The sequence below is a fragment of the Thermobia domestica genome, chromosome 10 (assembly GCF_964235325.1).
Source record: "Thermobia domestica chromosome 10, izTheDome1.hap1.1, whole genome shotgun sequence".
NCBI lineage: Eukaryota > Metazoa > Arthropoda > Insecta > Zygentoma > Lepismatidae > Thermobia > Thermobia domestica.
Window position 1 is genome coordinate 230,391,289 of NC_137463.1, and position 25,514 is coordinate 230,416,802.

General features: G+C 35.3%; 1 protein-coding gene and 1 long non-coding RNA gene across 2 annotated transcripts in view; one reads left to right on the top strand and one right to left on the bottom strand.

Moving 5' to 3' along the window:
• Positions 1–25,514, top strand: part of LOC145663052 (sialin-like) — a 127,706-nt gene that overhangs the window by 72,138 nt on the left and 30,054 nt on the right. Inside the window, exons 4-7 of the mRNA XM_081729212.1 lie at positions 16,040–16,276; positions 18,294–18,381; positions 21,494–21,711; positions 22,137–22,283. Of these exons, the coding sequence (XP_081585338.1) occupies positions 16,040–16,276; positions 18,294–18,381; positions 21,494–21,711; positions 22,137–22,283 (690 nt within the window). The remainder of the gene's footprint in view (positions 1–16,039; positions 16,277–18,293; positions 18,382–21,493; positions 21,712–22,136; positions 22,284–25,514) is intronic.
• On the bottom strand, positions 798–14,707 carry LOC145663051 (uncharacterized). Its single transcript, XR_014127143.1, has 3 exons — positions 14,552–14,707; positions 5,518–5,689; positions 798–1,199 (listed from the first exon to the last, which is right to left on the bottom strand). It is a non-coding gene; the product is annotated as an uncharacterized LOC145663051 (long non-coding RNA).

Sequence of the window (25,514 nt, forward strand, 5' to 3'; positions counted from 1 at the left end):
ATGTTTTCTTTAAGAGCTCTGTTAAAACGTTCTACGATATGTTGTTTTAAGAAGACACATGCTCAAAATGGAGGGCTCAAAAATTTCTTTTAAAAAAATCGCAAAATATCCTCTCTCTATGCCTTACGGTTCCCGAAATATGTCTCCGTAAATCTCCCGAAATCGAAACTTTTCTTTTAGCGGGAGATAGTTTTTGATGCTCTACACTCTAAAAAATTTCATGGGTAAATTTACAAAAAAACGGTGGCAATCTGTTTGCCAAGCCTCTATGTAAATCAGTTTACATTCCTAAAGTTGTAAAACAGAATACACATCTCGTTGTAAAGTATTTTACACTGAATGATGTAAAAATACACCGTGCAATATAATTTGTTTTACTCTGACACATGTAATTCGTTTTACAACTTCAAAAGTGTAAACTGATTTACATAGAGGCTTGGCAAACAGATTGCCACCGCGTTCGTTCGTAATTTTACTAAAATGCGTGCATGTAAGTATACACGCATGTATGTAAATTTATAAATTGATCTAATATCTAAATACATAATATGTGTCACTATTATTATATGCTCCATCGAAGCGGATAAAAAATATTCTGTACACTTGTGACCAAATTATCCAACGCATTATGGAAATATAACTAATACTTTCCATAATTAAATTTTACGAGAGAACATTTCCGTAAAATGTGAAACCACATTTACTGACACACAACAAAAATTCCTTCCATCCGTTCACGACGGAGCGCAAAGCCAAAATGTGTCGGTATTTGGTCTGTGATTTATACGCTTATAAAATTAAATGAACACCATCTTTATTAATTCAAAAATTATATACACACACAATATCATATATAAATTGCCGACATTTTCAATGCGAACTTCCACTTTCCTCAGAGGTTCTTTCTTAAAACATCAACAGCACATTTACACATCACATAAATAGCGAAGTATCAAAACAAAAATGATTCTCCCACTAATGCACAAATAACTAGATATTTTCAGCAATAAATGCTGCACTCTTCATTTTTCCGTCGGGTTTCTTTTCACTAAAGAAAAAAAGTAGTTTTATGAAACTTTCCTTCATATTAGAGTCTTCCTTTTATGAACATTATTACGACACAATCTTTTTGGCACACATTCAGTGATTATTTTACACAAGGCATAACTGGAATTCCTTCCGTATTGCTGCCTACGATTCTGTAAAATAAATAAAGAAAAAAATTAAAACTAAGTATTTTGATGCTAAGTGAAAGTTAAAATAATTAATAAACTAACTTAACTATGCCTTTCTAATTTGTACGTTAATTTTTTTTCTAATTCATGCAAGTTTAGTTTTGGTAAGTTATTGCAATGAAAATATAAATATGTGCGGAAATGCAGTTACGTGAAAATAAACCTTGTTGATCATTTAATACATAGACAGCATAGTTGAATCTGCTGACAGCTGACAACGGCTGTCCCATATCTTGTTTAAGTTGCTTTTATGAAGATTGAGACTAGGAATTTTTTGTTTGCAGAAAAAAGGAAAAATGAAATGAAATTTTTGAGTTTTACGTCCCACGTTTATGACGGTTAGGCTAAAGGAGACGGTGATGATGAGTAATGAATGAAATGGTGGAATGAAGAAAGTGGGAGGAAACGGGAGAACCCCGAGAAAACCCACGCACACGGTGTTTGTCCACCACAAAGTTCACTTGGCGAGAGCAGGGTTTGAACCCGAGACCCCTAGCACCAGAGGTGAACGCTCTACCACTGAGCCACCGTGGCCCGCAGAAAAAAGGAATAAATAATTTAAAAAAAAAACTATCTCTCAATGAATGAATTCATTCTGTATAGTACTTTAACATAATTTATCTTGCGATTGGACGCATAAAGATGTCGTAACAGGCCTGAATGTATCTGTTTTTAATTTTTTTCTTCTTTTCAATGAAGCAAAAAATTGCACAACTTACTATATTAAAATCTTGAGGTGACAGGTGTGGGATAAGCAGAGAATTCCACTGGAAAGAATCGTCTAACATTTTCGTAGCTCACTTTTTGTCATACGGGGAGCATGGTGGCTCAGTGGTAAAGCGCTTACTTCTGGTGCGTGAGATTCATGGTTTGATCCCATGCCAAGGTAGTTCGTAGTGGATAATATCGTCTGTGGAATTTCTTGGGGTACTCCCGTTGCCTACTACATTCTCATTCCACCAATTCTTCCATTATTCACTTGTCTCAATCATCTGTCTCCCTTAGCCTAAAAGAGCATAATCATGGGACGTTAAACTGAAAGATTTTATTTCATTTTTTCTGCCGTCCTTTTATCTTCAGTTCTTATGATTTATATCCATTAGACGTTTTATCTGAATATACACTCATGTCCAAAATTATTGTCGCATGTCTATAAATATGTTGTTGTATAAATATAATTTGATAACGAATTCGCACGGTATTTCTTATAATGTTAGTATGTGTATTATCGGCAAAGAGATGTATGTGGCAAATTTCATGTCGAAAGAGCAGTAAATAAGAATAATAAAACGAAAATAAAATGTTCTTGTCCATTTAGCAACATTCTGTTTTACTCATAATTTTCGTATTTATAATTCTTTTCCTGTGAAATTTACCACAAATATACACTTTCCGATTATACACATAGTAGCAATATTAAAAATACCCTGCAAAATCATTATCAAATTATATTCTTATAAGAAGACAGTTATAGATATGCGGCAATCATTTTGGATATAGGTGTACATCACCATAGGTATTCTGCCATTATTGGCAGGTCACTTGCTGCAACTGAGAAGCTTCCATGTATCACGGTTTCCGCGACACAAGTAGCAAGAAAGAAAAAAAGTAAATACTCAGACTAGCTCAACGGTAGAACGCCCACCTCCGGTACTACGAGTACCTAATTCGTTTCCAGGCTATGTGAATTTTTAGTGCAACATTTATCTCATTTAGTCTAGAGAGCATATTCGTGGCACGTAAAAATAATCAAGAAACAATGCAACTGAACGTAATAAAATTAATACAAACCTTTTTGTATCGCTGAAGAAAATAACATTCAATATTACGGACATCTTATCATGTTTCCATTATTAAAGACCATAAAGGCTTATAATGTATTCGGCAAAAAAATCTTCACTGTTAAAACTTGATCATCAATACTTTTAAAGGAAATGTATTTTATTTTTAATCTTGCAACTTCTTTAGATAGTTCACCTTGTTTCTAGGGTCCTACCTTAAATATACATTCTCGTGGTTTGTTTTCTTTTTTAAATTAAGCTTAGTGTAAGTACATTTACATCTAAAAAGAATACACCTATTACAATTTTTAAATCTTGCATGCAAATGTAAGTATATTGACGAGTTCCTCACTTTCTTCAGTCTCCTACCTCATACACTATGAAATTCAAACTAGTACAATGTTACACAAAGCGTGAAAGAGTGCATCACTGGACCAGTACGAATCAGGAATTCTTTGGTGTGGGAGACCCGGTTCGATTCACGGTGGGAGCTTATGTGGTTCAGATTCCACTTTAAGTTGTAGGTCCACGTCTTATATAGCCTCGCTGCTGAAAGGGAAGCTTTCTAGAAATCAATCAAATGAAAACAAATCGAAGATTCGGGGTTCGAATCTCGGTCCAGTGATGCACTTTTTCACTGTTGAATCATTGAATTTACACCTATAGAGGAATTGTGTGTTAAAAATCGTTTGATTCCTCCATTCGTTAATGTAAAAGTACGATGTTGTCAAATCCTACCGAAGAAAGTGTGAAGAACAGGATAAAATATTTCTATTTATCTGCAAAAGATAAAATTTCTAATAATCTTTTTTTGTGTTAAGTGCATTTACATTAAGCATAATCCATAAAAAAGAGGGCCTCAGTAAACTCCCACCAATAATAAAATGGGCTACTTAAAAGCGATACCAAGCTAACGTTATTTAAAAGAACTGAAGATATTCATTAAAGACAAAGCCTTAAGACCTCTGCTGAATAAATTATAAGCATAAATGGTCCTTAATAATGGGAACTAGGAGTTATCAAAATATTGACTATTAGTTATCTCAGAAATATAAAAAAGATGTACGAAGTTTATGGATAATATATATTCTGTTAACTCTGAGTAATTATAAACTGATTTTATTTCAACAAAGCTGATTACCCCTCATTACAATTTCCAAACTGTTAAATCAATCTGCTGATTTTAAGTATGTGTTACAAATAAAATTAGTCCACTACGTAAAATGTTAAAAATTATTATTCATAACTGTGTCATAATAGTTACGCCACACAATACTTTATATATACAGGATGAACTATTTATCTTGATACGCTATTTTAATTTTTAAACTAATAGCAAAACAACTGAAATTTTGTACCACGCAAACATCAACGAGGGACATCTTTTTATATATAAAGTCAAAAAGCTAGTTATCCCCACCAAGGCTTCCTCATCTACTAAGCATTAATATGTATATATGTATGTGTAGTTAGAGAAGTATTGCAAAACAAAATAATTTATTTTATAAAATATCCCTACAAAAGTTTTACAAGCAAACTAAATTCCCTGACTTTTTCAGGATTTCCACGTCGGTGGGAATCTTGAAATTGGATTTTTTTCAAGAGCCTTTATTTCGAAAAAATGTTTATATAAATACCTCATACAATTGCATAGATACTTTCCAACAGATACGAACATCGTAATGTTTATAGGAATTTGATATCTCAAACCGTTCTGGAAACATGGTAAACACTTATAAAGTTCGGAATACTGCTTAAAATTACGTAATTCTTGTAATTACAGTATTCACAAATACGCCAATTTATTATGCAATGTATCAAACTTTACTATTTTCTCATATTTCTTGAATGGGTTGAGAAAACAAATTGAAGCATATATTCTGCTCTTTAAGCCAATTAACAACTATCTACGTAACTGGATGTGATATTTATCGAAACATTTTTCGAAATAAAGTCCTTTAAAAAAATGTCAAGTTTTGAATTTCTTGTAACTTCGTTCCTACTTGCTCGAAATACATCGTATGATGACAGTTGTATTCGATACAAAATTCCTTTGGATTACGTCGTTCGTGTCATCTTCGCTATCACTGTTGTGGAACCCTTCAAAATTCGGCTGTTTTTCGATCTTTGTGATATTCTCGCCTCCTGTTTGCAACACTGTGTAACAAGTGTGGTATTGTAAGTTTCCGTTTTACATGTAGATTCAAAATATGTAACAACCTGACGTAGTGCTATTTGAGAAATATAACTTTATGTTGTGTTCGCAACATTGTTAGTCTGGTAATATCACATAATATGTCACACAATGTCCCCCTGTCGATATTTGCATGGTACGAAGTTCCAGCTTTATGTACCTATTAGATTAAAAGATACAAGAGCATATAAAGATGAATAGGTCTAATATAACTTGGATCATGAAGCACTTTTGTAACTATAAACTAATAGGTAAAAATAGATTTGATAGAATGCATATTAATAATAAAAGTTAAAATTTTACTTACGTAAGTATCAAAATAGTAAAGCAGAAATTTGATATGCTACATTTCAATCACAACAATGATCTTCTTGACCACATGTTTTTACGAATTTCTTCCATCGTAGGGAAAGGTACCACACTTTCTTCTCATTATTTCTCCCGAAAGGGTAACCCAACTGATGTGACCATAAATTCAGCTAAAGTGGACAAAAAAGATGTAAAAATTTTGAAAAAAAATAATAACTTCACAGTTAACAGTACTAGAAGATGAGTGTGAAGAAACAATATTTATCGTGTAGTTGGAAATAAATGCTGTATAATAACAAAATAAATATAATACTTTCTAAAATTAAAACACACGAGCCAAGCACTTAATTCTCCTATAAAAAGTAGTGAGCCTACTCCTATCATATGTTCACTATGAAAATATAATAAAACTCTTAGTGTATGTAGGCACTCTTTCGAGCTAAAAATGTTTACTGCTCAGTTTAAATTATCCAATGTTCTTTTTTTAAATTATCGTAGGATCCACGTAAAACCATCGCTATACCTACACATCAGAGTCGCGGTGGTTCAGTAGCAGAGCACTCACCTCTGATGCGTGGGGTCATTGGTTAGATCCCATCTCGCACCAAGTGGATTTTGAGGTGGAGAAACACGATGTACGTAATTTTTTCGGGGTGCTGCCGTTTACTCTAAATTTCTTCATTTCAAAAATTATTAATTTCATCATCACAATCTTCCTTAGCCTTGGTGTATAAACATGAAAATTAAAAAAAAAAAAAAAAAACTTCATTTCAACGAATATTTACTTTCTTTTCATCTTGTATATAACTTCGGGTTTGATCGAAGTTCATGTGGTCCGTATTCCAGTTAAACTGTAGGGCAAGATTCTCCATTAAAATTCTTCAAAATGTAGGTTTAACCCTTTTAAATTCTGGCTTTTTTGGGCGTTTTTCTTGAGTCTCAGATAAGCAGCGACAGTATCATCCCTATTTACTCTAGGATCATGGTTCACAGCTAGTTTTTTTTTTTTTTTTTTTCAGAATGCAACAGACTTTCAAACAGTACCACTTACATGTCCCTATGATGTAACGGAGGGGAAATATTTGAGGGAAAATCGGGATTTTTGAGGCTCTTAAAAAATATGTTTGAAGCCTTCTGGGCCCCACAGGGGTCTACGCACAACTTTTTTTTTTTTTTAATACTACTTAGTCTACTAAACAACTGTACCAAATTTTGTTCTCATAGGTTAAATAGTAAGGGATGGATTTTTTTTTTTTTTTTTTTTACCTCTGTGGGAAAGCATCAAAAATGGACCCAAAATAGGCCTAAAAACACAAATGTAACTTAGCTCGTTCTCTTCAGAATAGACCTGCCTTTCCAAAGGTACTATTCAAATGTCAGAATTGCAGAAATCCCTCAGTTTTTCTTTAAGAAATCCCTTTTTTTAAATTTTGGAGTCGCCCCTGCGTTAACCTAGACATCAGAAAAATTCAGGAAAGTGCGGCGGGTATGTTGACTGCGTGTACAAAATTGCAGGCTCCTATCTTGAAAAGTAAGGGAAGGAAAAATTTTTAAAAATGTCCGCACAATGGACCACTTTTACCTTAAATGACCCGGATGAAGTATACGAATTTTCTGAGACGTCCCTAATTAACCTAGGATCATGGTTCATAGCTAGTTCTTTTCATAATAGAACAACCTTTCAGACGGTACTACTCGCATCTCTCCATCGTGTGTATAAAGGAATTACATTGGAAAGAAACAAAGAATTTTTAGAAGAAAAATCTCTTTTTCCCCGTTTTCTCCCTCCGGAGCCTCCTCTGTGTTAAACACAGACAGCAGAAAAAAAAAAATCAGGAAATAGCAATTGGTATGCTGACTACGTGTACAAAATTCCAGGGTCCTATCTTGAGAAATAAGGGCGGTAAAAATATTTATCGATGTCCTACGCATATTCCTAGAATATTGCACATCTCTGCTTATACAAAGTCTCAGATAAAAATTTCCTGAGACATCCCTAATTAACCTAGGACCATGGTTCATAGCTCGTTCTGTGAAGAATGCAACACTCTTTCACATCGTATTTTTTAAATTTCCCCATCATGTACCAGAGGCGGGAAATTTTAGGGAAAAGGGAAATTTCCCTGAAAAAATCGCATTTCCCCCTCTTGTCGCCCCTCTGGACACCACTCATGTTAACGTATAGAGCTGAAAAAATATAATAAATACTAGGGTATACGCTGAATGTTTGTACAAAATTTCAATCTTCTAGCTTCAAAAGTGAGCCCGCCAAAAAATAATGAACTTAGGTGTAACAAAAAATATATTTTTCCCTTTATGACTTCATTCAGTTATGACGTCGTGACCCCCAGATGCAAAAGCCCCCACGAAACATGTTCTACAATGCTTCTATGCTTGAGAAAATACAAAAAAACCCGAGGTAAAAAGCTTTATTAGTTCATTTTTAAGCCCAAAAAGAAGACATTGTTTCATGAGAACTATAGTTCCATAAAATTTAAAAGGGTTAAAGCAGTCCTGTTTCCTCTTTGCACTAATGATGTAAGCATTACATCGAAAATGAATGCAAAAGATCACATTTTGTAATGCAACAAGGTAAGATATTTAGATATTTTAATTAGTAAGTATGCATCTCATCCTTATTCTAAGTAATTAGAAATGATAAATTAGTTCAGACAATTGAGCAGGCATAAATCCTCCCGGGCAGATACAAGATTGAGGCGAATTAAGATTCAAATTCAACAATATCATCCAAAAATTGTTCAGCCGAATTTGAACATTCTTGATACAAGAGTAGACTTTCGGCTTGGGCGAGTTCATACATTTACACATTCGTGTTAGCGCGGAAGTCCAAAGAAGGTTTACCATGAAAAAAAAAAAAAAAAAAAAAAAAAAAAAAAAAAAAAAAGCTCATGCCCACTCCTTGGTTGTTAAAGTACAATAGTAGTCTGTCAATCCAGAACTAACTGTAAGAACAATGAACTGGAAATATCGAGCTATCTGCACATATTGTCATAGATACATGGGAAAAAAATTGTACAGAACGTGCCGTAGCGTCGTGTACATAATTAGCATGTTGACATTAGAAAATTAAAATGATATTGCGAATGATTATTTCAGATAATTATTTATTACGTGTAATACTTTTATATTACGGAAATATGTTTACAATGTATTATTTCATTGATTAGATCACAGTTTAGTACCCTTTCAGCATCGACGCTATATGAGACATAGGATCAGAGCCACATGAGCTCTTACCGCGAATCGAACCAATGCTGAAATCAAGAAAAATTAAAAGGAATTACTAGTATTACATCCCACAGATGACTTTTTCGCTAAAGAAGGTGGATTATTAATGATTGTTTTGAAATTATGTATGTATGTTAATAATAATTAATGACTGTTGCATTTGAAATGACTATGTTAGAAGGAAAGGGACAGCCCAGAGTAAACCAATGAACACATTGTCCACAAAGAATTTCCATGCACGGGGATCGAACCAGAAACCCCTAGGCCCAGAGGTGAATGCTCTACCACTGAGCAACATAGTCCTTTCCGCGGCGAGGTTGTATATACAAAATACACAATGTTTGAACGTATATGACATATACAAAACAACTCTCGTGACAGAAATACATTGCCGTAAACACTACTGTAAGTACACAGGATTATCAAATGGTATATTATTTCCTGTAGTATAGGAGGCGCGATGGCTCAGTGGTAGAGCGTTCACCTCCGGTGCTTGGGGTCCCTGGTTCGATCCCAGCTCGCGCCATGTGGACTTTCTGGTGGACAAACACTGTGCTCGTGGGTTTCTCGGGGTTCTCCCGTTTCCTCCCACTTTCTTCATTCCACCATTTCATTCATCTCTTATCATCACCGTTTACTTTAGCCTAACCGGCATAACCGTGGGACGTAAAACTTAAAGATTTCATTTCATTTTTCTTTCCTATAGTAGCCTATTTGAGGCTTTGTAGCGAACACCGTGTGCGGAACCGTTATAGCGAACACTCCCAGCAGACGCATCCCCGCACGGGCCCACCTGCTCCGTTCCTATTCTGACTCGGTTAAATAGCATTATTACTTCAGTTGCCACCTAGCAGAAGTTGGTGTGTTTTTTGCACAGTCTTTGTAACACGTCCGAACGTGTACTTATACCCGTAAGGAGCGACCTCGTAAACTCAATCTGTTCCAATGAATGCAACGCCTATCCTAAGAGGGGCTGCATGGACCAGTGGTAGACAAACGCCGTGTGTGTAAATTTTATCTGAGTTTTCCCTTTTTCTACCACTTTCTTCATTCCACCAATTCATTCATTTCTCACTGTCAGCGTAGCCTTTAGCTTGGCCGTCATATTCGTGGCACGTGAAACTTGTTTCATTTTCCTATCCTAAGAAACAATTTATAAAATTTCGTAATAAAGTGATGGATATAATAGGATAACACATCAAATTTCCCACTGTTTTTGCTTGTATGCATATCCTCCATCGTTGGCGCTTTTCCCCTCTACAGACAAACCTCATGTAACATGGGCCCTCCCTCTCTGCTTGGACTATTACTTACACTTTTTGCTATTAGTGGCCACCTAGCACACATCAGTTAGCGGTTTTGGAATTTATAGTAGTTTTTCTGGCATATCTCGTATGTATTTGTATTTACAACGGATAAGCCCTCGTAAAGTAAATCTACACCTAAAAATACAACATAAGAAATAATTTTTAAAAAATATTACGTGTACATTTCGTCAAGAAAGATCTAAATACCGTGCAGGTTTACTTCTGGAACACCAATCGAAATAATTGTAAAAAAAAAAAAAAAAAAAAAAATCACTAATTTCCTTCTTATTGTACCATAATAGATTTGCGCTGGGCAACACGAAAATATCTCACTTGTAATCAGGGTTGGCAAAAACCATGGTTTTCTTTGGGTTTACACTCGGTTTTTTTGATTTAAACTTTTTTTTTTTGTTTAAGTGATTTGCTCTATATATTTACATCACATATGGACAGAAATAAATTTGTTTCTTCTCGGTGTTACTATGCAATAACTGGGTTATGCTGGAAGGGGTCACATAAGCCTGAAGCAGAATCCAAACCGCTTCTCTGCTCATCCGAGAGAAATTGTCCTCCATTTGAACGCGAAACCAGGGCTAGTTGGCCACAAATGCGATACGTCTGCAGACTCACTCACGAAGGACTCCTGATAAAAATACGTTGTACTGATCTTAACATACTTGTTAATATAATTGTCAAGTCTTTTCAGAACAAAAAGATAAACAGTTGCACAAGTGAAAACATTATACAGAATTACATATGGACAATTTCAAAATACTGCAAAGTACAGAAGAACTCATTTCGTCCAAGTGAGTTCACTACGACTTTCAATAATCGAAGTTAAGGAAATACAACTTAATTTGCATATCATGGCTCTGAACCATTTATACATAGATACTAAAGATACTTCAGATTTCAATAAATGTCTCTCGTGGGGTTTGTATAGCACCTCCCCCCCAAAAAGTACGGCATTTCGATGTATTTTATCAATAGTAAACATTATTAAAACGAAACAATATTTAGAATTTTTCTTTGCAATTACATAACAATAATAACAAACTATTAAAAAATCACAAAAGAAACATTCATAAACCAATAAAAAAAATGCTTTTGTAGTATAATCACTTTGAGTAATGAATAATATAGGGAGTGAAACATGATAACCCACAAACGTGTGTTGATCAAGATTTTACGAACACTTACACTTTTACGAACATTTTTCGCTTTTGGTTTAAACCAGTAGGCTTTTCTGAAAAAAAAAAAAAAAAAAAAAAAAAAAAAAAAAAAAAAAAAACAGCTGGTTTAAAACAACCAACACTGCTTATAACAGAAAAAATTCGAGGCCACCAGAAGTAATTGTTGTAAAAGTAGAGTTCCTTTACAACTCATGCATAAATGCGGCTTCTAAATGTATGGCATAAAAACTAGTGCAAAAACACAAACCAACCTCTGCTAGGTGGTCATTAAAAGCACGAATGCTACCTAACAGTCAGAGCAGGTTGAGGCTGGTGAGCTCGCAGAGTAGAGCAGGGGTGCATCTGAAGTGAGCAGGTATGTCAGCGGTGGTGGGTACACGCGAATGCAAGGGTAGTATAAAGAAATAGGTTTCAAATTACACGATATGAGTTCAATGCAATGATATGAGTTCAAATTACACTTGTCATGGTTTCATACCAGTAACACTACAATAGAAATATAAAATAGAGCTTGGCAAGATTTTACTTTGACTCGGACAGTGGCTGCAACCGATTCATGTAACCCCATTCCCGGAGCATTTTAGGTATCAGATTGAAGTTGCTCCATCCATTCGTGGTATTATCATGGGTGTAAAGGTAGAATAAAACGAGCCTTGCGGGGATTCTACCCCCTTCGCACGCTCAGCTATGTTTCGTAACGTAAGTAAATCACTTTTTGGGTTCACTCGAACAGATGATTTTACCAAATATAAAATACGACGTAAAACATTTTTCCTGAAGGAATGAGAGTGTGAATATAAGTAACTACTGTCTTTTTACAACAGCATATTGAAACGAATTTTGAGTGATAGTGAAAGTATTGTATGTGGAAGTGTGATGCAAACCCTCCCCCCCCCCCGTCGCTGACGTGCCTGCTCCCTACGGACACCCCTCCTCGCTGTCTCTTAGGGCCTCTGTTGTGCTCCTTCCCTGACTTGGTTACATAGCATTTGTGCTTTTTAGTGGGTACCTAGTACAAGTTGGTTCATGTTATTTGCACTGTAGTTTTTATGCCATACATCCACACTCCTGAAGTCAATCTGCACGTACTAATAGAGCTCCTAGTTTAGTGCATACTCTGCTAAAAAAGATATAAAGCTCTAACGTAAACTGAAAATGTAACAAATATGTCATAATTTGGTAGAACCATCTGCTCGAGTAATGTCCACTTTTTTTTATCCATAAAGTTTTGTATGAAAAGTGGCGTATATACCACATGACTGCACCAAAGGCACAAACAGTTCCAGGAAGTGCCTGAACCTGTAAGAACTGACTGAAGTCACTGTCCGAGTCAAAGTAAAATCTTGCCTACAGCTTCTATACATTGTGAAGAAATATACCGCATCTAATATAATCTTCTTTCTTATGCACTCATTTTATAAGTCGTAAAACACTTGTAATGATTTTATACGGTGAGGTTAAGATGGCCAGAAGACAATGATTAAAAAGCCGGACTTGATGAATCTGTAATTTATATATGACAATTCAATTCATTAATTGCGTTAGGCATTTTGGCACAAGCAAGCTGGAAAAGCTACATTTACATGTTAAAATGCTTACTTGATAGATATTTCCCTGCTCCTCCAGCAGCTTTGAATTGACGCTTGTTCTGAAGAACTCTTTAAATGTCATTGCACGTTCCATTCTCACTTTTTCGTTGAAAGTTTATATTAACTTTCAGTTCGGACTTAACTCTAGAGATATTAAGTCAGTTGCGATCTTTTGTCCAGCACTCATTAATGAAAATACCCGTTCGCAGTAATTATTACTACTTTGTATGGAAAGAATATATGAACCGACTTTGGAACTCGAAACTTTCCTTATTTTACAACTTACAAAAATGTATCGATAATAATTTGGAAATTCTGAAATATATGAGACTGAAGCCACCGATCCATCCGAATAATAGGTTGAATTGAGTTGATTTTGATTTTAACGTCCCGTTCAGCAGCGAGGCTATACGAGACGTGGACCTACTGATTAACATGGAATCCTAACCACATTATCTCCCGTCGGGAATCGAACTCGGGTCTCCCACGCCATAGCCGCGTACGCTAACCGCTTAGCCACGAAGGAGCTTCCATCAGAATAATGGAAGTTAAACATAATGAGGCAACTGAAAAGGAGGACAAATGGGGGGAAGGTTCTAGAACACATGTTCCTCTATATAGATTAGTAGCTAGTTTGGTTCCGTTCTATACCAAAATTTAGTATTTAATTCGCAGTATTGCCGAGCGAGCCTTAGCGAGTGAAGGCGGGTTAGAGCCGCGCAGGTCACGTTGCTTTCTGTCTTTATTACAGCTAAATGAGAAGAGTGATCTGTGTTCTAGAACCTTGTCCAAATGGGCATCCAGCTCGGCTACTAAGCTGGACTATCCAGCCAAAACCAGGACATCAGCCCACCCTAGGTGAGGTTCTGGAACACAGGTCCCCCTCCCACTAAGCCGTAATAATGACAGTAAAAAACGTGCCCTGCGGGGCTCTAAACCTCCTTCACTCGCTAACGCTCGCTCAGTAATACGGTAGCATGTGAATTAAATATTAACTTTTGGTACAGAAACCAACCAACCTAGCTAGTGACCTATACCTGTGTTCTAGAACCTCCCCATTTTATAACCAACACTTTTAAACCTAAAATACAGCTATATTACTTCATATTTAATTTTGTCGCTTGCAGAAATTTGTTCTCTATGTCTTTTCCGCAAAGTCCTGAATTTCACATGTAAATCTTACAAAATGTGGCGTGTCAAAACTACAGCAGCACCGTAAATACCGTATATATATCACAATATAATGTCTAGTCCTGGATTCTTAACCTGCAAATATCCTGTCTATTAATGTTAATAGGTATGTCAGAGGTAAGATCCCTATACATTTTTATTTTCCCCTTCTGAAATAGCATTAGACATTTCTATTGTTTCACAGATCTATCCTAGGATAGCACATCGTATTTATGAAGGCAATGAAAATTATCCAATTCGTCCCTAGAGATACAAATTTTTAGTGCATGAACGCATATGGGGGGGGGGTTAAGTAATGCACGATTTGCATCTTCTTACCGGTTGCTGTATTACTTATACGACATAGGCATATATTACATAGGGATGTATTCCATAACTCCACTAACATAGGTATATAAGCCTGATGCATATACTATATAATTACTCTATGACGTATAATCTATTGCATAAGAGATAAGAGACGTATTTTAAATAACATTTTTAATTTTAATTAATCTACTTACCTTTCAATGGCATCCATATTTTAAAATTTCTTGTGGTCAGTGTTGACACGTGATTTTGTTTTACCATATGTGATGTCTCAGTTCAGTCTACGTTCGGAAAAATAGTAGTACGTCATGAATATCTTAAGATTGTACTGGCAACAATGAATTCCCATGGTGCAATTTTTTGTTGAAAAGGAAAAAGGACGTGTAAGAAAACATTATATAGGGTATGTTTTTTAAATCACGATAATAAAATGATGTAAAATTTCAATTTCTTCAATAAAAATATCAGAATTTCGTGTAAGTTTACAGCAAATTTGTAAGAATATATTGAATTTTGTAAATTAACATAAATAAGTGTATACAAACTTACAAAATGAAGGATAAAACGAAATTACCCACACATTTTGTAAATTAAACTACAAAAATTTTTTTGAGTGTATCGAATGGAAGACTCAAAATTGAAAAGTTCGCTATTCACACACACACACACACACACACACACACACACACACAAAGACATAGAGAATTCAGTAACAAACTTTTTTCGCTTCTTGATCAAAAGTGATAGATATCTACCACTTCCGGTTTTAGGAGAGAGAGAATTCCGAAATAGAACCTATTCATGAAACGCTGAATGAACTTTTAGAAAATTCACTTTTCGCTATTTACGTAAACCAATGTCGAGGCAGGAAATGATGTATTTCTACCACTTCCTATTTGAATAGAGAGTTAACGAGGGAGACGGAGCCCATTCTCTAAATACTGAATTCCATTATTTTTTTTGAGGTGGGCACGGTGGTTCAGTGGTAGAACGCTTACTCTAGTCTGTGGGGTCTCTTATTCAATCCTCTCCCAAGTAAGTTTGTGGGGGAAACAACATCGTCTCCGTGGGTTTTTACGGAGTACTCCGGTTTCCTTCCACATTCTCATTCCACCAAGTCTTCCATTATCATTTATTTGCCTTAATCATGGTCTCCCTTACCTAAACGGGAAAAACTGTGGAACGTTAAACTGAAAGACTTGTATCTTTTTTTTTTTTTTTTTTAATTATCGCTATCTCTTGACGACTTTTCTCCGTTACCTGTCGGCAGACGGATAGTGATTTAGTTATTCTTCGTGTCAAGTAGTCGTTCCACTCACTTTCTTTCTTATATATAAAGTATAGTTTGTAACTCTAATAAGTATGTAAGAAGCATTTCTTGGATCTTAACGTATTAAACAACATATAGACCACTTGGATGCCAAGTGACCTAACTCAGATAAAAAAAATGGACTATTGTTTTCTTTCACTTCCATAGATGGGTACCTTTCCTAAAAGATTTTTGTGAACAGTAAATTGTAAAACTACAAACTATAAAGTTGTGGTTTTTGTTGCGAACATACTTCAAATTTCCCTCCTAGAAAATTTCATTCTGGAGTTAGGCCACTTGGTACCCAAGCTGTCCATATAAGTAGTTATCTGTAAGTTTACTATTAACTGCAACAATGTTTTTGTTTAGACAGGCGGAAACTCATTTCGAATGGAACGAAGTTGTACAGGGTATGATTCTCAGCAGTTTCTATTGGGGCTACACAGTAGCCAATTTTCCCGGAGGAAGAATGGCTGATATCTGGGGAACGAAGAGGATTTTAATTGCTTTGGTGCTAGGCAATGCTGTCCTTTCTGTCCTTACTCCAGTCGCAGCGTATACTCACTGGGGTCTATTGGTGACTATTCGAGGACTACAAGGTGCTTTCCAGGTGAGTTAAGGTAGTACAAATTTCACTACTCAACTGTGCGATCGAAGTTATTTTCAGGATATACTGTGATCTAGGATTTTTTTATTATATTGTTATTGTAGATATTCTAACAGCACAGACAGTAGGCCCAACAGTGGGAAACAGTAGGTTAGCCAACTATCATAGTTGGCCGTTTGCCAACGCAGTTGCTAAACTCTAAAAAAAAAAAAAGTAAAATTGCAGTTGATGGGAAAGCTCGAAACTGTTGGATAAATGATGGTTGATTGTTGGTTGGCCTACATGTAATTTAAAGTACATTGGCATTGTTTCAACTTTATGTGGCCCAGTGCAGCGTAGTCATTAACGCTCTTGCCTTTAGTGCCAATGGTAACGAGATCGAATCCCGAATCCCAAACTGAATTTACTTTTTTTCGTGCTCTGGGAAATTGGCCCTCATTGAAACAGTGACTACTTAATACGAACTGCTGTCGCTGTTATTGAGAAATGGACTTCCTGAGACTGTTTGTACACTTAATTTCTTGTGGCATAAGATTCGGTGTGAAATACGCAAAACCCAAAATGATTTCATGCTTAATCTCAGAAATCGAAGGCAATGTAGTTAGTACACTCTGGTTTCAAACAGCTCAAATAATAATAGTATCATCCTAGTAGCAAGAAAGCTTTCGCCCAATTGGCGAGTGCTTGGCTTTTGGCTTTCTACACTTGCACGTGAAACACATGCTTTCATACAATCTGCCTTTTATTGTACTTGCAAGCGATGCTTTACACCCTTCGCAGAGTGTCATGACATCACTGGCCGTTCATTGGCTATTGATTTGACTTGACTTATAAAACGGTTGCGTCAAGCTTCAATAGAGCACTGAATGCAAGTTTGCCCCCATATAAGTTGGTTACTGGAGTCCTGCTTGCGGCATGCTTGCACGTTTTCCAATCAAGCTGGATGCAAACTTGGCCGACTTGAAATTCAGTGGTTTGCAAGTGGTTTGCAAGTTGTCTCTGCTACCAAGAATTTATTATTATTATTATTATTATTATTATTATTATTATTATTATTATTATTATTATTATTATTATTATTATTATTATTATTATTATTATTATTATTATTATTATTATTAGTGTTCTTGTTTTATGTGAATATGTATACTATTTGTTTTTGACAGCTGTTCGTATCAATGTGCCATTCTTTGATGTGAGTTAATTTTTCTGAGCATGAAAATGTAGTTAGTTTGAACTTGTTTCAGAGAGCTCATACATTGGATTGATTTGTATGTAACAACTCTTTCCGAAAAAGTACCATGGCACCAACCAGTAATGCCAAATCTTAGATTACAAAAATGTATCCCAAAAAGCCAACGTACTAAACTATTAAACAATATCTCCAACTTGTTTCCACAAAATATAAATACAAAAGTCAGCATCTTGCTTCTCAAAAGCATTTAATATCCAGTTGAACTTTAACCTCCAACGCTATCTTCTAGTGATAATGATCGGTAAACCTAAATTCTCTTCAGTTTCCTTCCAAGTATTGCTTTTTTGAGGACTTGACAAATGATCCAGCCCCGTTCTCCAGTCACTGCTCTGGAAAATGCTAGTAGTATTCAGAGAAGCAACAGGCCACACTCTCTTGCTCAAATTTAATGCTCTCTTCCACTGAGGAAATGTTCAAGTAAACCATTCTCATTCATTTACAAACTAGGGAAAATTTAACTGAAAAAAGGAAACTGTGTAGTTGTTGCGAAATTTCTCCCAGAAAATCTACAAATATACCTCCAGAACAGCAAAACAGTTCTGAACTGTCGAAACATATCACTGTCAGCTTTAAGTTTGGTGACTCCGCGCTGCTGGTTCCTCCTTTACGAATAGTACAAGTGACGTAATATTTTATTTTAGAACGTTCAGCATTGATTGGAACGAGTGATTTAAAAAAATATATATATATATATTAAAATAGTGGAATTCATTTGAAGAATAACAAATGTTTCTAGCTTTTAATATTAAATGGTTTGTATTTCAGGGAATGTATTTCCCTTCCCTTCACCCACTGATTGCAAAATGGATTCCAAAGAATGAAAGGTCCATGTTCTTTACTGTAACAGCCCTTGGTAAGTACTAAGTCTAATTATTGTATTTCGTGTAAAATCGTGTGATTTGTACTTTGAAGTTGGAAGAAGGTTGAGTGTAAGTAGCATTGTGTTAAAATGTCATCAATTTTTCGTGTAAAAGTCATGCTGATGTGTATATTCAAAAACTAATGGATTCAGGGAGAAAGTTCGGGCTTCATAATATGTTCAGAAGGGCAGCTTGAAATTTGAAGTACAAAGCTTGTTGTATGTAAAATGTAGTTTTTTTATTGGTAGTACCAAATGACTGTCAAATATATTATGTACATTGTTATGAAATTATCTTCTCGATTAGATACACTCATAACTACAGCCCAGATTTCTATGGAAAATGCATGTTTTTAGTAACATGGAGAACAGTATGGAAAGTATTTTTTCTTTCCGACGGATTTCTAATGATTCGTTTGAGGTGCATATGATAGTGCATATAAGTGCATATTTTGAGTGAATTTTGAGATGCATGCATATTTCGCAAACTTTGCAGGATATTACATATTTCCGAATTTTATTGCTGCATAATAGCATATTTCAGAGTATATCACAAGAAAGTAAGATATATTTAAAGTGAACTGAATCATCTTGTATACGCAGATGTATTTTTGGGGGGAACGCGTTGAGTTTGTTGCTCACAATCCGAGTGAAATTCACTTTCGATTCTAATAGAGGTCATTAAGGTAATATATTTTTGTAAGAAATTCAAATTTTATTTTCTTAGCGTATATTTCAGTTCATATGTTAAATGTTTAATGCATATTTTAAATCATATTTTTTATATTTTTCATGCATACTTGCATGCATATCTCGGCGTTAGTTTGTGCATGAAAATCCGGGCTCTAGTTATAACTCACAGCAATGGAACTCAGGTGATATCAGTGGAAAGTGAATCTCAAATAGTTTTTGTTTTCTCGCCTCCAACTGCACTCTTCGCTGCCATTTCTTACCCTATTCTAATACTTGTTTGCTTCTTCGATTCCAACCAAATCTTCTTTAAAACTTCTACCAACTATTCACAATCCATCCAGTTAAAAGAAGTTTCTTGATTAATGAACGTAATATACGTCCTCCTCTTTTTCAATAAACCTTTCATCGATCACTCTTAATAAAACCAATAGCATCTCTTGTTGTCTCACATTTCCTAAACCCAAATGTTTTTTCTCTTCGTTTTTTTTTTCATTTCATTCTCCAAGCCTTCTGTTTAGAATTCGAAACAGGAATAAAATATTCGCCAATTTCAAACACAGAAATTGGCAATTTACTAACATATTTTGTACTAAAGAAACTTGGAAAATTTCACCAATTCTGGAAAACAAAGCAAAATCTTGAAGGTTAATTTACATAAATTTACAAACATAAACATGAGGACTAAAGATTCAAGTACAACATAACAACTAACTATGCCACTTCATCAAATATTTTAAAACTTTTGTGAAGACTGCTCATTTCATTTCATGTTTTAGAAATAGCTCTGTCATACATCACAATTCTTCATATGGAGCTATTAATGTAAATTATCTTCCTGTGAAGTTTATTTAAAACATTACTGAACTATTTAATGATCATTAAAAAGTTTAAATGTTTATAATGGTATTTCCATGGGTGAAGTCCTTGCTTTTGTTGCGCGTGGTCGCAAGTTTGCAGTTGTGGAACGGATAAAATCTGTCAAGGGATTCTGAACACTGTCGGGATTCGTGTCCCTACAAGAACATATTTAAATATTGGAAAAGGTAGAAGCTAGAGGGAGAAGTCTGGCGAAAAAGTGCTTTGTATCGCCATGTGTGTAACTTATGCAGAGACATTGATTCATATTGTTACCATGTTACACAATTTCTGTAACTTTTTCTGTTCAACTACAGTCTCCCACTTCTGAATCTTCGGAACCAACATCGCACTCTGAATTCGTTCACACTGCCTTGCTTTATTTCAAACTTTCTTAATGTTTAGAGCTGTTTGGGTACAGCTGTGACATAAATTTAGTCGTTGAAGTGGATTTTGCCAATTTTTATTTTTTAGCGTCCTATTCACTTATGCCTTAAAATAGACGAAAGCACACACACACACATACACATACACACACACACACACACACACACACACATATATATATATATATATATATGACATTGAATATATATACTTAGAAAATGCAGAATATATACTTTCCAATGACACATATCAAGATATACTATAGAGAGCACACCAACTGCACAGTTATGTTTCAATGTTCAAACATCCGAAGTCCTCCATAAATTTAACAATATACAATATATATCTATATATATATATATATATATATATATATATATATATATATATATATATATATATATATAGTTGTATCCTTTTAGTTACGCATTCTATCATATATACCCTTGAAAGCCTCCAGGAAAATATTCATTTTATTTAGCGCCGTTTCAGTCATGTTGTATTTAGTCACGGATAGCCACTGGGTCTTATTCCTCAAAAGTTTTAGTGGTAGAGAAATAGATAAATAGGTAACGAGAAAAAAAATCACAATTGAAGAGCTGTAAAAAAACCATTAGTCGAGAGTGAATACTAATACGTATTATATAACGAGAAAAGGAAGGAGGTAACGCACAACTGATAATCAGTGAAATTACGGAGTAAAAGAAATTATAATTATCAAAACCTTTATTGTTATAATTATTTATAAATTACGACAAATTGAGTTACCTAGTTTCCGCATCCAGTTCCTAAATTTCATTTATAATTTCAGTGTTCATGAGTCAATTAAGAATGTTTTCTTCTCTTCTTAGAATCACTGTACTAGCCCTACATACTGAAACGCGGTCAATTAGAGAAGGCAGAGGGTATGACTGACTTCGTTGAGGGGGGAAGAAGGTATAAGGTATGGTGGTAATATATATCGACAATATAGATAATGTTAATGGGAATCGTATGATCTTATGCAAAGGTACCTTTTTGACTCCCTACGATCCTGGACACGATATAAAGAATATTAATAAGTTCAATATTACCACTAATCCACAGAGTACAAAAGTAAAAGTATACCTTACTTTTGTTTCTATTCAAATTTCTTAAATAATTTAAGTAACCTATACTCTTCTTATTTCAGGTGGACCTTTGAGTACATTAGTTACAATGCCAATTTGTGGGTTGGTATTGGATACCCTTGGATGGGAGGCAGTTTTCTATATCACAGGATGCTTTGGTCTTCTTTGGATTATCTGCGGTTGGTTCTTTATGTTTGATTCTCCTCAGCAGCATCCACGAATCACTTCAAAGGAAAAGGATTACTTGGAGCAAAGGCTGGGATCGAAACCTAGGAACCAGGTATGTGTTACCCGTCTGACGAGTGAATGCATTTGTTATCTACAGTCGCTGCTGTTGTTAGTGGAGTGAAATAAGGGAGCGGGCCTTTTATTCAGTTCAACAACATCTATCAATTGGTATATATGGATACATATCGAATTATAATTTACTTAATAACAAATACCTCTACCTAGATATAATTCTATTTTCTATTGTATTAATATTTTTTTTACTTAAAATGGGTAATGTGATAACACTTAAATTCGTACGCAGGAACCAGATAACGGGCTGGTTAGACCACCCCTGAAAGCAGACTCTAGACTGATCACTGATTTGTTTTGTTTTGCCTAACGCTACTCTGAATTGTTTATATATAAACTAGTGATTATACGATTTAAAATGTGTTGCAACAGTATAGTATTTAACAGGTTGTTTTACTGTTTAAGCTTCCTGTGCCTTGGAAAGCTGCGTTAAAATCCCCATATGTTTGGGTTCTTATAATAACAGCCACGGGAAGTGATTGGGGATTCTTCACCTTTCTTACTTTGGTGCCCAAATACATGCAGAGTATTTTGCATTTCGACATTCGACAGGTATGTTATTGATCTAGCTTATTTATTTATTTATTTATTTATTATACTGTGTGAAGAAGTTACTATAATATAACTATTGCGTGATTTGGTTGGTTAATTGGAGTTTAGCGTTCATTATCAACACTGGAGTTATATGAGGTGGCATACTGTTTAAACTGGGATCCACATCGTACAATTTTTAAGTTCTAATAATTGTAAAATGAAAAAAAAAGTGTGGGAGGCAGAACTATAAGCCACTGCTAAGATTTCGAAAAGCTGCTTGTCAAGAATATATGAACAGACCAAAACTCAGGATTTTCTTGAAAGCGAGAGGGAAGAAAGAATTGGTCATCCAAAATTAATATCCAAAGCTACTACTACTTCTACTACTGCAGTAATAATATGAGGGCCATGCCGAAAGTTTTTAGCTCTGACCACAAGAAGCATCGAACTGGAACAAAACATTTACAGTTTTTCAAAGTACTCTCCACAGACACAAATACACTTTTGCATTCTTTCAAACCAGTTAGAAAACTGTTTATTCCACACACTTTCGTCTATATTGTCCACTGACTCCAAATAAGCATCAAACGCTTCATCATCCGATGAAAAGCGACGTCCACACAAGTGTTCCTTCACTTTGGGAAACACAAAAAAATCGCACAAGACCAAGTTCGGCAAATAGGGTGGATGTGGCAGCACTCTGACTCCTTTCTGGTTCAAAAAGTCTACAGTTCCTACAGCACTGTGGACACTTGCATTGTCATGATGCAACAGAAGATGGCCGAGTTTTGATCTTGGATGTTGGGCCTTCCATTTCTTGAACACAGTGGGAAGACAAACTGTTGAGTACCACTCAGCACTCATTGTAAACCGATTGTCAAGTACAACAGTCGCAACATGTCCCTTCCGTGAGAAAAAAGACGCAACCATTTTCTTTCCAACACTAAGAGGTCTCTTCACTTTGGTTGGGGGGGTCCTTATTCTCGAAGCTCCACACTTGCGACTGCTGCTTGGTAAGCGGATCTTAATGATAAATCCACGTTTCGTCACCCATGACGATGTTGTAAACATCACGACTTGTCCCTTGGTTGAATTTATTCAACATAAATTCACATCATTCCACCCTACCCTCTTTTTTCCTTTCCGTGAGTAAATAGGGGACCACCTTTTCCTGAGACCCAAGTGTTCATGCATAATTGTCTGCGCTGCTGTTGACCCAATGTTGAGAGTCGCTTCGATCTCCAGGAAAGATACATGGGGATCATCTTACACCATTGGCCTCACAGCTTCGATGTTTTCGGGAGTCACTGCAGTGTTTGGCCGTCCGGAACGAGGTTCACCTTCAAGTGACGTACGTCCCCTTTTAAATTCCCGAAACCAATTTCCAACACTGGCTTGGGAAGGAGCAGATTCCTCAAGAATATTCACCAAAGTTTCAAGGCACTGCTCCGCGGTTAAGCCCTTCTTGTAATCGTAGAAAATCATAGCGCGAAGGTCACGTCTTGACAGCTCGATGGCTAACTAGACAATGGGTCACGCGCGGTTCCTTATCTCTCTTATCTCTGACCATGCTATCACAGACTCATTGTTGCCATTGATGGCTGAAAGTCACAAAATATCAGAGTGTCGAATGCAATAAATAAAATGTTGCTGTGATGTTAGATTATTGCGCTGCTAAAAACTTTCGGCATGGCCCTCGTAATGGAAGCATAAATCAATCATTAAGACATAAAAAAATTAAAATGAAATGAAATCTTTTAGTTTAATGTTCCATGATTATGCCCTTAAGGCTAAGAGAGACGAATGATCAAGGTACGTGAATGATGGAAGAAGAAGAGTGTGGAAAGAAACGGGAGTACCCCGAGAAAGCCCACGGACACGATGTTGTCCACCACAAACTTACTTGGGTGGGAATCGAACCAGGAATTCCATGCACCAGAGGTAAGCACTCTACCACTGAGCCATCGTGTCTTCCCGTTCTGCCCAACGGCTCACCAGCTCTTATCTTTAGGCAGAACAGGAATTCCCGTTCTGCCTAATTTTTGAAGACGGGAAATTCTGTGCAGAAGGGTTTTCTTCTAGGGAATTTTTCTTTAGTAATTGAACAGATTTCGTAAGAAGAATAACTATTACTTCAAGTTTCATCATAAATTTTAGTTCTCGGAAAAATGACTGGATATAGTTCTGTTATTAGCAGTGTTATTCCAATCTACTTTAGTAAAAATTTATTTTTAATACGTGCAAAGAAATGGAAAATTGGTTGAATCAGTTACAAGAAAGCTGTTTTTTGACATTGTAACAGAAACAAACTTAATTCGAGCTAATATCAAGTCATTTCATAACAAAAATTTATTCAGTTTTCCAGTAGTTTATGTCCAACATGCTAAGGCTCGCAGTACATAAAAGATGCCACAGTTCACATCCTCAAGACATGTTTGGACATACGTACATTAAACAAATAATGCCAGAGAATGCATAAGATGGTCCTTATCCCCAATTATCTGACCTCTTGACTTAATTGGAACTCTATAAAATATACAAGTATTTCAATATGTGATTTTGATATTTTGTATTATTGCTTTTTACATTGATAATGTAAATATGAAAATAAAAGTATGTATGATACTATTGCACATAGTATAGAATTATGTATAGAAGACAAATCAGCTGATAAGGTGATGACGAAAAAAAAAGTTGTGATGTAGAAGACTAACACGTAACAATGTAACACTCCGATTTTAATAAAAAATTAGTAGGTAGCAGTGTTGGGTAAGTTACTTGTAAAAATGTAACGCGTTACAAGTTACTTTACTTCCTCTTAAAATGTAACGCGTTAGTAACGTGTTACTTGCCCCAAAGAGTAACTGTTACTTTACTTCGAAAGTAACGCGTTTCTAACGCGTTACTTTTAGGTCCGAAACTTTAAATATGTGAAAAAATTATTACTTTAATTTTCCGTACTACTATTACTACCACTATTATTATTATTATTATTATTACTATTATTATTATTATTATTATTATTATTATTATTATTATTATTATTATTATTATTATTATTATTATTATTATTATTATTATTGAGCTGAGCGAAGCGAAGCTCTTATACTCGGGTTAGCCGTTTGGTTGTCCGCGAACTCCTCCTAGACCGTTTGGCCGATCTCAACCAAACTTAGCACGCTGATAGAGTATGTCGTGCTGAGTGACAACATAGGTCGAAATCAAAAATCCGATGTACCATCGAGGAAT